The sequence below is a fragment of the Bos javanicus genome, chromosome 26, assembly GCF_032452875.1.
Source record: "Bos javanicus breed banteng chromosome 26, ARS-OSU_banteng_1.0, whole genome shotgun sequence".
In the NCBI taxonomy this organism is placed as follows: Eukaryota; Metazoa; Chordata; class Mammalia; order Artiodactyla; family Bovidae; genus Bos; species Bos javanicus.
Genome location: NC_083893.1, coordinates 24025785 through 24039525, shown reverse-complemented (window position 1 = coordinate 24039525; position 13741 = coordinate 24025785). Strand labels below are relative to the sequence as shown.

The following is a 13741-nucleotide window of genomic DNA, read 5'->3' as shown; positions in this document are numbered from 1 at the left end:
CTTGAAGACTCACAGGCGAGAACATAGACAAACTCGGATGAGACTGATGGAGGAACCCCCACAAGTCCTCCCGGTGCCCGTGGAAGAGCTTGCCTCCTTCACCTCTGCTGAGGATGCCTTTGGGGCCCAGAGTCCCGAAATAGAGAGAAGGCTTAGAAGACAGTCAGCCCAGCCATCCAGGAGACCGCCAAGTTCCTTGCTTTCCTGGGAAGCTGTGGGCTCAAAAAGGAGGGACTATGCTGCCACTGAGATAGCAAGTAGGTTGTTTTAGTGGGTGGAGTGGCAATGGACACAGCTTGGTATAGAGGAAGAGGCTGGGAGGGGCTGGGTGGAGAGATCTGAGAAAATCCTCAAGGAGACACATGTATCCAAGCTCTTCTGTTCCTCCAGACACATTCCCTGTTCTGTCTGATGACCGTAAGATCCCTGAGCCCATCCTGGGAAGTCCTCTTCTGGGAAGAAGGGCTTCCCTTTGAGGCTAGGCCTTCAGGGCACTACCTTGGCCTTCTGGGACTTGGCTTGGTTCTGGGGGCTAGAACTGGTCTTTCATCTCCCTGGACACAGTTTGACGGGGTCTGGAGGGTGTGGTGACCACAGCCTGTGAACTTCTGCTGGTGGACCTGGACAGGCATGTGAGAGCCTCAGCCTTCCAGACCCTCCCCAAATGACTCCAGGCTGGGGACTGTGATGACTGTTTTTCTGGGCTCTTGGAGGTTAATCCTGTGAGGGGGAGTTTGGTTGGGGAAGGACTGCTTACCAAGAGTGACTCGGAGGTCTCCATCCTTCCCCAATGAGGTCTGTGGTGGCAGGTGCCCAACGGACTTGGGTTTTGTTCTCCAAACTTGAGTCGTGATGGCAGACCTTCTGTTTTGAACCCTGCTGACTAAGTGCGTGTGTGAAACCCTCTCTGGCCCATTTGAACAGCACAGGAAGGTTGCTGGCTCACTGTAATGAGGGCAGCCTAGCTTTAGCAACTCTGTGCCCCAGGGTCAAGTGATGGTCATCGGGACTGACTTTCTCCATTGCCCGATTTGGCTTTATTGACTTAACTCTCAGGATGTCTCTTCCCCACACCCCTGCGATTCCTGGTTAATGTGGGACTTAGGGTTCAGGTCGCCAGTGCACCCATGTCCATTCCAGGAGAAGCCCGTGAACCGTTACAGTGTCTGGGGAGGTGACAGGCCCGTCGGAACACAGTGGCCAGACGCACCCACTCCTGTGGTCAAGGAGGCAGAGCCGTAGGGTGGGAACGTCTGTGAGGTGGGCAGTTTTGTGACGTCCAGTCAGACTCTGGGAAAGAACACTGGGCTTGGGGCCTATTGGCAGGAACAGTCGGGGTTCCTGAAAGTTCCCCCACAGCCTGAGAGAAGGGGAGAAGCTACCCCAGGCAGAGACCCCTGCAAGTCCATGCCTTCTGGCTGCTTTGGGGTCTCTCAGCCACAGCCTCCTGAGCAGCCATGCGGTTATGGCCAAGGCTCTAGGGAGGATGGCAGTGCTGCCCGGGTGGGTAGGCCCGGAGTGTGCACATGGCCCACACCCATCCCCCTTGGGTGAGGGGCGCGGGAATTGACCTGAATCTGGCACAGAGAGAATGAAGGCTTCCACCCTGAGTCCCCTGGGGCAGTGACCCAGCTAAGGGCTGGGCCTCAGAAGTCCAAACCCTTGTCTGAAACTTTTTCTTTTCCTTAAGACTTTGTTTTTGTTTTTAGAGCAGTTTAAGTCAAGGAAAATTGAGTGGGAGGGGTCCCATATACATCTGTCCCCCCACACGCAAGCAGCTTGCCCTGTCGTCAACATCCCCCACCAGAGTGGTCCATTCGGTACAACTGATGACCTCCATGGACATCCTAATCACCCAGGGTCCTGAGTTCTACTTAGGGTCCACTCTCTGTGCTGGACATTCTGTGGGTGTGGACAGACGAACAAGGACTGTATCCGATGTTACAGTATCATACAGATGTCATGGCGGATCATAAGCTTTGCAGAGCTGCGTGCAGAGTGTTGTGGAATTTCTTGGAAAGGGTAGGGTGCAGTGGGCCTTCAAGAGTAGACCACAGGATGTGTGCTATCCCAGCCCTGTGACCCGGAGCACTGGAAGTTGAAGACCTAAGTGATGACCCTGGGTGTGAGGTCCTGTGCAGGGGTGGGACTGTTGTCCTCTGCCCCTCTCCACTGTTGTCATAGCAGCCCCCAGGCAGCCTTCTCCACCTCCCAGTGCTAAGCCCAGCTGGGAGAGCCTGGAGGTCCCCATGTGCCCCCTCCTTGGGTAGCCGCTCACTGCTGTGGGCAGTGATGGGGCCTCAGTGTGCTGCCTAGGGAGGAGCCCTGGAGTCTCTTGAAAGGTTGCAGTCCAGATTTGGAAATGGTGAGTGAGCTCTGTCACAGACAGAAAAGAGCGTCGGTGCCAGATGGCTTTGGAGGCAGGGAAGAATCAGAATGGGAGGCGAGCAGAGATAGGCTCCTGTGAAAAGTACCTCCTAGGAAGGAATGAAAGACAGTGGAGTGCCACAGCTTCAGAGTTTGGAGTATTTGGCTCAGCTTTTGTCTGAATGATGAATGAATGAGCCAACAATTGGGAGAGAAAGTGAATGTACTGCTCTCACTTGGCCATGACCGTCGAGGGTCACTCGAGGGTGCAGTGCCCACTTACTGTGATGGAGTTGTCAACACACTGAAGGCAGCTGTGAGTAGCACCGATGTGAAATTACCACTGACCTGCAAGTGGGAGCAATGACCGTGAATGTTTTCGTGAGGCCTTTTGACTGCCAGGTATCGTTAAACCAGAGAAAATGGTCAAGCTCCAGGCCACACTGGTGGTCCTAGTGGGCTTGAAAGACCCTACGTGGTCTCTGTGTTTGGCTGGAGCCCCCTTGGCCTTTCCCGCAAGGTGACTTTCGTGTGTTGGGCATATCACTGTGTCCATTTCATTTTCAGATGTATCACACGTTTGTGTGGGTGGGTTGTGGTCCATCAGGCCCCCTCTTCTCAGGGACTGTGTTGGTCTGTCCTTCCTCAGCCAGGAACCTGGGCTCCAGGAGGCTGGATGTGGGCCAGGCATTTGCTGGGGCCCGGGGCCGTGTGGCTCTGTGCTCTGCCCTCCTCTGCTCCTTCCTCCTTGTCCTGGCCCCCTCCCCACCTCAGCCTCTCATGGCTGCACTCTCTCTTGTTCCTGCCGCAGGCTGGTGGTTCGTGAGCACCTCTGAGGAGCAGGGCTGGGTCCCTGCCACCTACCTGGAGGCCCAGAATGGTACTCGGGACGACTCAGATATCAACACCTCCAAGACTGGAGAAGGTAAGGGCCTGCAGGTTCAAGGGGCGGGGTGGTGATACAGCTTTCCCACCCTTCTCCCTAAGACCATCAGAAACTCTAAAAAGACTGGATCATGGTTCCCCTACTTTCCCTGGGGCCCATCTCCCTGGGGCCAGCCCACAAGCTCACCTCCTATCCACGTCAGTCCTCTCTGGTCCTGGATGGGACTCAAACTAGATTGGAGATTCTCCTAGGGTCTGGGTCTCAGGTTTTGACAACTTTGGGTCAGAGACTAGGGATAACAGGGCTCATCCCCTACAGCTCCCTCTCCCCCCAGAAGCCCTAGATTCCTCTGGGGCCCCCTACCGAGATCCACCTTTGCCTCCCCCATCCCGCACTGTGCTCTCTGTGGCAGGGATGACCCCAAAGGGGCTGTGTGCACGGCACTTCTGCTGTTCACAGTCTGCTCGGAGGCCTCGCCTTCAGGCACCTATTAGCCCAGCCCAGGGTGCGGACATGGTGGGCAGGTGGGGGAGTCGTTTCTCTGTGTTGCCGGAACCCAGGGGTGGCTTCAACCCTTGCACCATCAACCTCCCTGATTAGTTCTGGCCTTAAGAGGTTTTTCTGGGGTTTTCTCCGTTGCATTTCCAAGAGCCTGCCCCTTCCCCGCAGCCAGCACTGGCCTGCTCAGCCTGTCCAGTGGACTTGGGTATTCCCCAGAGCAGGCTGCCAGAGCCCAGCAAGTCTGCCTGCTCCTGGTGACTTCCAAACCTCCCTTGTTCTGGCAGCAGGAATGCTTGCCCTAACGGTCAGTGAAGATCGTCCAGTTGGGCACCTCTGAGAGCCAGGGGGATGGATGCCCGCCGCCCAGGGCTCAGGCCACCTCCAAGCCTGCCCCTCCCCACCCCCACTCCACACTGCCCAAGCCAAAATAAGCAGCCCGCCCAGCGCCAGCTCCTTATTCATCCTTCCCCCGAATGTCGATTACCGGGCAGTTGGAGCCCTGCCCTTCCTCCCCTGTAAACGCTGCGTTTCGGTCCCTTGATCAGTGCCACAGCCCCTGCAGTGCATGTCTGCCTTGTGACAGGTTCCTGGCCCCGTCGGGCAGGGCCGTCATGTTCAGTCCGGGTGCTTGTCCCTCCTGGCTGCTCCCCGAGCCCTGGGGCTGAGCCTGTCCTCCATCTCATCACTGCAGCGGTGCAGGGTCACAACCCCTGAGTTGGATCTGCTCTGTTTTGTCCGCAGTCACTCAGACTCACCTCCTATCCAGTTCCGCATCCTGGGGATCACCCCAGGGCTTTTCGGAAGTAACCATCCCTAGAGTGACCTGAGGCCTCACTCACTCCTAGGTTTCTGCCCTGTTACTTTTAACTGGGGACCAGGGTAGGGAGGGTTCTGGTACCACCTCCATTTTCCCGGTGCAGTAACTGAGGCTTCAGGGAATCTAGATACACGTTTGTCCTTATAAGGCCTGAGCCCCTGGTCAGCCTTCCCTGCTGATGGTCTTCCCACCATGAACGCCTCTCTGTGATGCATTTTGCTTATGAGCAATTCTAGGAGAGAGTGTGTATGGAATTGGAGCCCCTCCTGAAAAGGTGATGGCAAGAGAGCCAGACGTTGGGAAATGCTGGAGGACCAGGACACAAGTGGGCAGGAAGGAGCCTGAGAGGTTGCGTGGGCACTGCTGCCAAGCTGGTTTGAAGAGAGATTGGGTGCTTTTCACAGAACAAGCAGTAGCGGGTTGTAGACGTCTGACCTCGATGGAGTAAGAACCAGGCAGCCAGTGCAGGTTCTGCATTCAGAGGACGTGTGTGTGTGTGTGTGTGTGTGTGTGTATGTGCACACATGTATGCTCAAGGCGAACCTTCTGATAATAGGTTCTTCTGCACGCTCTGATAGGATCTGTGTGCCAGTACCCCAGCAACGTTTGGGCAGCTGTGAATTCCATCATCACACTGTGGGCATCTACCCCCAGCTCTACAGAAGGGCTCAAGGCTCAGTCCCCCAGCCCTAGGCCCAGCAGTTGTGCTGTGTCTACCAGTCTCTACGCTGGTCCCACCACCCTAGTCCCTTCTCAGGCCATCTCTGCCCTGGCCCTGTTCCCACCCCATTATAGATCCCCTGAGTCCTGCAGATAGAAATTGGACCCTTTCATCCCGTCAGAGCTTCCCTAACAGCTCACGTTCCTTGCTTGTGCCTCTGGCCTCCCATTTCTAGAATGGGCAGAGTGCTGACTACCTGGGGCCTTTGTGGGATGGTCTTGGCACCTGGTTTAAACTGGGTAAGTATTACTTATTGCTAAGGTGGCCCAAGGCTGGGCATTAGCTGAGGGAAGCTCCTCTTCCCACAGAGAAACCAGGTGGACACCCCGGGAGGTCAGCTGTTCGGGTTCTTCCCAGTGTGACCTCACGTAGGACCTCATCTCTCTTCCATGGAGCCCACTCAGTCCTTGTCTCACTTCACACCGGGGCAGATGGTGTCCACCCCAAAGACAGATGAGGAAACAGAGGCTTACAGAGGGCTGGCAGCCTGCCATGGTGACATAGTAAGCGGGCGGTGCAGCCTGGACTGAATCCATCCCTCAGGCCTCCCACTTCCAGGAAGCAGGTCAAACAGGCTACTCTCCTGCCTCTGGAAAAACGAGTACTTCCCAGGTGGCCTGGATGGGGTGTGGCTGGGGTGTGTCTGGACAGTTTGATTCTTAGCTGCCAGCCTTCCTCCCCCAGACCTGGGCAGCCTGGCTCCCTCCTCCTGCAGTGCCTGGGGTTGGGAGGGGGGGAGTTGACCCACCTGGTGTCCCCTAGGAAGGCAAGGGGGCATGTCGAGCTGGTCCACAGCAGCCAGAGGACCTGTGTGGATAGGAGGGGTGTGGAGCAGTGAGCAGCTGGGAGGCAGGTCCCCCACTGTCTGGAATTCAGTGGGCAGCGTGTGGGGCAGGAACATACCCAGGCCTGTGGCCTCCTCCTGTGTTGTGCTTCACTCAGCAACATTTCAGAGGGGGTCAGGCCTCTGCTGAGCCCTGGGGATGCAGAGATATGGAGACTTAGCCCTCAGCAGATTTGATCCACTGGGGATTACTGAAAACGCAAAGACAAATCCAAACCAGGATGGTGAGAATTGCAAGTCCCCCAGGGAAGGGACCCCAAGACTCCACCTGGGGCACATTTATCCTTCTGCATGCGGTGCCTGGCTCATGGTGGCAGGTTCACAAGCAGGACTTGCTGAGTGAGTGGGTGGGGATGGGAGACTGATGTGAGCTCTGGTGGAGGCGGGGCATATGCTCCTGGGAGCCATCAATGCCCAGGGATCGTGGGAGGCACGTTTTCCTCTGGGGCTGCCTCCGAGGGTCATCCTTGCACTGGGCTGGAGCCATGGAGCCTCTTCCTCTCTCAGGTGCTGGGATTCTAAAGTCTTAGCCCCTCCCAGGCTGAGGGGCATAACCAAACAGTTTGGCTTGGGTTGAGTTATTTGCCCCCTGCCAGCGATGTCACCGGTCAGTTCTTCACCCATATAGCCCTGTCTGTGCCCCTGGGGCTTGGTCTGGGCATGTGGAGACCTAGGGGTGTGCACCTCCCCTCCCTCCGCCCCTTCCCCCCATCCCATCTCATCCTCATCTGCATTCTCTCCGCCGGTGCCCGTCGGCCGCGTGCTCCATCGCCATCTCCCACACCAGTGTCCAAGAGACGCAAGGCCCACCTGCGGCGCCTGGATCGCCGGTGGACGCTGGGCGGGATGGTCAACAGGCAGCACAGCCGAGGTGACCGTGGAGCTAGCTTCTGCTCACCCCCAGCTGCTGCCTCTCTCTCTCACTAACGCTCCTCCTCCTTTCTGGGCTCTGCTCCTCTCTGCCCCGTGGCCTCCTCACCTAGATTCACCAGCCGGACTGTCCTCTCACCTACTCTAGCTGGCGGGGAGGGGCCTGGGAGGGTGCAGGGGCTGCTTGGGAATCGGGGTGACACTGGGGATGGCTCTGGCTTTGGCCAGCATCCTGGGGGCAGGGTCATGGGACTTATACAGGATCGTGGGGGAGCTGGACTCTGAGAAGGGGCATGTTGGTCCTGAAACAGCAGAATAAGAGAACTGAGCGGGTCTGAGTCTCTGCCTGGTCCCTGCCTTCACCCCGAGCTGTTCCCTGCCTCCTTCCTCTAAGGAGGGGTTTCCTCGGCCAAAGCCGACCTGGCAGTGGTTTAGGGACAGACTAGGAAGGAGGTGGAGCCGTTCCCACCTCCTCCAGTTCCAGGGAAACTGGAAGGGACCAAAGTCTAAACCCTGTGGGTCCAAGCGCACAGCCCCTGCCAGCTCTAAGGGTGGGGCAGGTCCAGCCAGGGGCTCTAGCACCCCAGCCCTGGCCAATGGGACTTAGCCTTATCAAGATGATTCCAGAGAGGCCCCTGGCCTGCCACAAAGGCTGACTGAGAGCCCAGACGTTTCCCAATCTAGGGCCTTTCCGAAAACCAGGAGTTTGGGAGGTAGGGAAATTAGGGGTGGGCCTCTGAACAAACCTCTAAACATCTCCAGAGCCCTGAGGCCAGTGGGTGGCCCATGTCTCCTGCCTCGGGAGCGGAGGGCGTGTTCCGAACAATGACGGCGCAGCTTGGAGGGTGTGTCGTGAGCACTGGCTTTTCCAGAATGGCAGGGATGCCCCAGGTCTCACACTCCACCCCTAAAGCTTGTTTCTGAATGACTGTGAGACTCGGTTTTGGTGTCTGCCCCAAGCAGCAACAAGCCTGAACTCTACTGGGGCTGGCTCCGCATCAGGCCAGAGCACTGACCGCGAGGAGCCCAGCTTGTCCTGAGGGCGGAGCACGGGTTGGACCCTGGGTGCTGGCGCAGGGCAGGGGGCCAAGTCACTGAAGCAGAAAGAACAGGCTGGATGTGAAACAAAGGCACCCTAGAGGGAGGAAGGTGGGGGGCCAGGCTGCGACACAGCCCTGAGCCTCAGCAGCAAAGGACAGTGGGACACTGGCCTGGCAGAAGTGCAGGGAGGAAGGTTTTTATCTTCCCCCATCCCCTTCTGTGTCCGCTCCAAACACCAACACACACTGAACCCCAAGCACACCTCTGTCTCCACAACCACGTGGACTCACGGACACTGCAGTCGGTGAAGCACGACCAGCAGCACACCACCCTGAGGGCCTCAGCACACTGCCCGTCCAGCCCCTACACAGCTGCATACCTGCAGTGCCCTGCACGCGGCTGCTCACAGATGCACGTTCCGGCAGCCTCGTGTAGACCCTTCCACAGCTGCACTATTTTTACAGTCACAAATGCATTATCCACACTACCACGTCATGGGCACTCCTCTGCAGCTACCTCACAAGTACACATATGGTGCATATGCACTCACATATCATAACTTATATCACAAGTGTGTCCGCAGCGTAGTCACCATTATAAACATACGATGATGTAAGTGGACACAAATACCCAATTGAATGCATTCATTCTGTGACCACCCGTACATATGCAAATATGCAAGCAAAACAGGCCCACGACTTCTCTCTCTTAAATGAAAGACCTCAACAACATCATTTCCCGGTCTTTGCCCTAAGTTAAATTAGGGCTAAGTTAAGTCAGGCAGCCAAGGAAAACGCAGAAAGTTGGCTGGAGAAGCTTCGCTGCTAACAGCCGAACGGCCGAGGGGGGAGCAGGCAGTGGGCTGTACCTAACTAGACAAGAGAAAAGCAGTGCTTCCCCGGGGGGCCTCCTCTCCCTGAGTCCCGCAGCCAACCAGGCCTTTGGAATCAAAAGGCCTCTTGCAGCGGGGTTGAGTAAGTTGTGGGGGCTGGGAGGGGAGCCAGGGAGACTGCTGACGGAGGGGAAAGTGTTTGGAAGGAGGAGGCGTCTGTGGTTTGGAAACTGCAAGGCTCTCCAGCCCCTGCCTCCAAAACCAGAACAGGCCTGTCCACCTCCCACCCACCCACCCCGTGGGCAGCCTGGCCAGCCCTCCCTGGGGCGAGATGGCAACCAACCTTTGATGGCATATCAGAGTGACCGCAGCCTCGGCACTTCCAAGAAGCCCAGAGGTGCCCCCCAGAACTCCCGGACCCCTTCTCTCAACTTGATTCCTAAGGGACTTCTTTTCTAAAGATCCCAACCAATGCAAGTGACTCAGTCGCACCCCAATCTGCATCCCCCCCAGCCCCAGGTCATTTCTATCAGTCTGGGCATCCTCCTCTCTGGCCTCCTGAGGTGGGATTTGTGGCCCCTGTTTAGTGGAGGGACCGGCGCTGCTCTGCCTCAGGGAAACCTGGGAGAAAAGAACTGAGATCGTGGGCCATGTGTCCACTCAGAGGTGTAGCCCACACTTTCATCATCCAAGCCAGATGTGACAGAAAACAGAGCCCCCGTACAGACCAGTTGGCAGAGTTGCCCTGCCTGGGATCAGGGCTCCGCATTCTCACCTCCTGGAACCTCTAGTGACGGGGCAGGACAAGCCCCCGAGGCAGCCAGGTCTCTTACAGGAGCATAAACTCCCATGTGTTCCCAGAGCATAAACTCTCTGTGTTCACGTTAGCCGCAGGGCCACCATGAAGAGGGTTTTGTGCAGGAGCAGCTCAGCTTCCCTGGGTAACACCGATATCCCTGGACTGCCCACCCCAGGAGCGGCAGGAGAAAGCAGGACTCTGACCTGGCCCTCAGAGCTCTGTCCTCAGCACACAGGCTGGGGGGGGGCTGGTGCTGAAGCCTGGCCCCCCACGATACAGTGTCGGCCTGACCTCTGCCGTGCAGCAGGGCAGGGCTCCTCTCATCTGCCCAAGAGAAGAGCTGTAATTTTTCTCTGCAAAAGCAGCTTTGCCTAGGGAAACTGTAATGATGGCTTCCTGCGTGAACCACAGCCTTTTAAAAATAGCCCGACTGAGCAAAGGCAAAATGTGGAGGCCAGGCCTCGGCTCACCCCCAACCTCAGGACCCTGGATCCCACCGCCTGAGCCAGGATTTACGGTGTCCCACTGGAAAATGGAGCAAGACCAGGAATGGGTGGGAGTGCAGGGGCCTGGACTGTACGACATGGAACTTCTCAAAGCCCAAGTCAGAATCTGGCCGGACCAGGTTCTCAGGCAGTCTTGGCGGCTCTCCCCAGCATTGCTGGATTGGAATCTGAAAGCTTCCAGGAGTGAGTCGATGCTGAGAAACGCTTGCAGTTGAATACAGCACGCAGGACTATGGAGGCTCCTTGAGGGGGGCGGGCATCGCCTACCTCTGGCCCCTTGTCAGCCTTTCAGATTCGCCCAGTGGCCTGCCAGCTCTGTCCTTGGAGCTGGGCAGGACAGCTGCCTCCACCCCAAAGGGAGCTGCTGTCTCCACCAGCACAGGGCTGCAGACAGGACCCCAGTAATCTAGGGCAGAATGAACAGATGACCCCCCTGAGCCAGGGGTTAGGGTGGCAGCTGCCCCCTCCTCCACTGCTGCCAGAGCCTGAGCAGGCCGCCCGTCACTGTCCAGCTGAGGGGCTGAGGGGCAGCCGTCTCAGAGCCAGCCTCTCTGTGCCAGTATCCTGCCCCAGCTCGGCCCACCAGTTTCCTCCTCGGTGTACTCCATAGTCCCTTTGGAGCACCTCCTGTGTGCCAGGCACTCTCAGCCCCCAGGGAGAATCCAGGTTTGAGAGGACAGCACAGGTTCAGGGTGAGCCTCCCAAAGGGTATTCTGCGGGTCAGTGTCCTTGTCTGTCTCTGCCACTCTCTCTCTCTCTGGTGAGGGTGAGGGTGGGGCTGTGTGTTCCCTCCCCAGCCCTTCCTCTAGGGAGGCTCTCCCCCTGGAGGCAGGGTGTCTGTGCCCCATCAGCGGTGGGTCTCCCTGTCCCCAGCACCTCCCTGGAAGCCTGAGCGAGGACTTTGGAGGCATAGGGTCCCTGCCAGGAGAGAGGCCCAAGGGAATCCAGGAAGATGTGAATTGCCCAGCCTCCCCACACCTACCCGTCATGCTCCACCTCAGCTTCCACCTCAGCCCCTCTCCCAGTTCCTGGGGAGCCCCAAGCAGGGGGTGCAGTGCTACGGGGAGCCCAGGGCAGGCAGCTCCAAGTGGGGTTCCGCCAAGTGCTGAGGTCATCTTAGCCAGCTCGGGGCTCCTGCCTGACCGTGCTGCTCTCAGTGTGGCCGCTGCTCGTGTGGCCACGGGACCCTTAACCAGACGCATAAGCATGCCCATGGGGTCCCCTTGGGGAAATGATGGGATCGGGTGATCAGCTGAGTCATAAGGGGGACTGAGGCGCCTCTGGAGCTGTGGGAAGGCTGGACAGAGGACGAGTTTACGGCTGGAAAAGGGCTGGGAGAGCAGGCCTGGGGCATGGATGGCATGTTCAGGAAGGAGAGGGCTTGCTGAGGGGCCTCTGGACATTGAGGGGACATCCAGGTTTGTTCTCAGACTCCCTAACTCAGGCCCCATGAGGGCCAGATTCCTCATGGCCCTGGCTTTAGTCCAGGGATTTTCGGGGGCCCTGAGGACTCCAGGCCCCTGCACCCTGGCTGAAATTATGGGACTGGGAGGCTGGGAGAGCCAGCTCTGTGTGGCCTGGGTCTTGCAGGGCTGCCTGAGGGTGCAGCTGTGAGGCTGGGTCCCTTCTCCTCCCTTTCCTGGAAAAGCCAGAGGCTGACCCAGCACACTCCAGGCACCAACTAAGTGAGGCCAGGCCAGGGAAGAAAGGGAGATGGGGAAAAGGACCTGTACCCTGTCCGCAAATAATCATGCTTTGTTGCTTCACCCACAACCCGCAGAGGAGAAGTACGTCACCGTGCAGCCTTACGCCAGCCAAAGCAAGGACGAGATTGGCTTTGAGAAGGGAGTCACCGTGGAGGTGATCCGGAAGAATTTGGAGGGCTGGTGGTACATCAGGTAGGAGCCGCAGCAGAGGAGTGAGGTGCCCCCAGGCCGGTCCTGGGCAGCAGCCGGCAGGCAGACCCTGACCGAAGCTGGGCGCCCATGGCCCAGCCTGTCTGCTTCAGCTCCACACAGCTGAACCACTCTGACAGAGAGGCTCGTCTTGCAGATTCCCTCCCGGGACACATAAATGGGACACGTAAAGCAGAGTCGAGCCACGGCCAGCAGGGCGCAGGGGCCCCGGCTCGGCTTGCAGGCTGTGGTGCAATACCTTCCTGGGCATCTGCCAAGAGGCTCCAGCACATCTGAACTTGGTTTTCTGTGTCCGGCCTTGGCTGCCCGGCGTGCTCTGCAGCCTGGGCCACCTGGAATGCCGGCGTCCACAGGCCTTGCTGAAGTCGCAGCGGGCGGCCCCTGCTGCCCACGGCTCAGCACCAGGGTCCCCAGACACAAGCTCTGGCCCCAGCTGCTCCACTCGGCAGGGCTGGCTCCATAGTTGAGAGAGCTGGGGCGGAAATGAGGCCTGAGCCCAGGCCTGCTTCAGAGGCCTCTTGCTCTGCCCTTCCCTCTCCTTGGGCCTCATCCTGCTTCCCAGCTGAGAAACCCATCTGGGGGTGTGAGAAGGGGAGTGGGGAGCTTCCTGACGCTCGGGGAAGAAGGCTCAACCCTGTAGGCTTCACTCACGTCTTCCTACCAGGTCCTGCCCTCCAGGCCCCTCTGCCCAGGCCAGCTAAGGGGATTACTCCCAGGAAATGTTTTTGGGTTCTTTAGAAGCAGTTCAGCTGTGATGACTTTACCCAGTTTCTCTTCTCTGCCTGTAACCCTGATGTCCAATAGTCCCTGTTGTGGGCTATGAGGACCACCTCACCACACCTGGGAACCCCATACCCTCTGTGGGCAGGGTGCTGTGAGAGCCTTCTCCCACCGAGGGCGTAGGTAGCCCAGGTGGTGGGGGTACTCACAGGACAGTTGCTTGTAACATGGCGCACCATGCAGTGTTAAGAGGGGTCTGTGCTGACGGGTGAGGTGAAGATCGCCGGCCACCTGAACCTTAGTGTGACCTGCCAGGACATAGCCGCCTCTGCCCCTCCACCCTGTGCATACCAGTCCTGGGGCTGAGGTGCCCATTTCTGTCCCATTAGGTGGTTCAGGACTGTGTGCCTGGACAATGGAAACTAGTGCCAAGCCCACAATCCAGCTGCCACAAGCCTGCATGGGAAGGCCAGGGAACATTCTAGCAGGCTGCGAACCTAAATCATCCACCCAGAGGTTATCTACAAGGCTGCTGGGGTTTTTTCTTAGTTTTCTAAAATGACCAATGAAATCACTGAGTTGGTTCATCTAGTCAACTGTTGTCCCTATGGCATGGCCATTCAGCCAGTGGGAGCTTCAACTGAGAAAACCCTGCTGAAAGTTTCCACCTTAAGAAGGTTGCCAACACCCCCTTAAATATGCCATTTCCCAGCATCCCAGGCTCTGTGTTGATCCTTACTTCCTGTCTTTCTTCTCCACGCCCCCCCCCCCCACACACACACACACTCTCTCTCTCTCTCTCTCTCTCTCTCTCTCTCTCTCTCTCTCTCTCTCCCCCTCTCTTCCCCCTCTCTCCCCATCCTCCTTTTCCAGTTCGCTTCCCTCTGGAGTCATTCCGTGCTCCAGAGCTAGAAAGCAGAT

The 13741-nt window shown here is 57.8% G+C and overlaps 1 protein-coding gene across 8 annotated transcripts in view; it reads left to right on the top strand.

Moving 5' to 3' along the window:
- SH3PXD2A (SH3 and PX domains 2A) overlaps positions 1-13741 on the top strand; it is a 249274-nt gene that overhangs the window by 217827 nt on the left and 17706 nt on the right. For 6 of the 8 annotated variants that reach the window (XM_061403337.1, XM_061403338.1, XM_061403343.1 and 3 more), the window contains 3 exons: positions 3179-3292; positions 6924-7007; positions 11965-12082. In XM_061403337.1, the coding sequence (XP_061259321.1) occupies positions 3179-3292; positions 6924-7007; positions 11965-12082 (316 nt within the window). The remainder of the gene's footprint in view (positions 1-3178; positions 3293-6923; positions 7008-11964; positions 12083-13741) is intronic. The other 2 variants (XM_061403339.1, XM_061403342.1) reach the window with 1 other exon arrangement.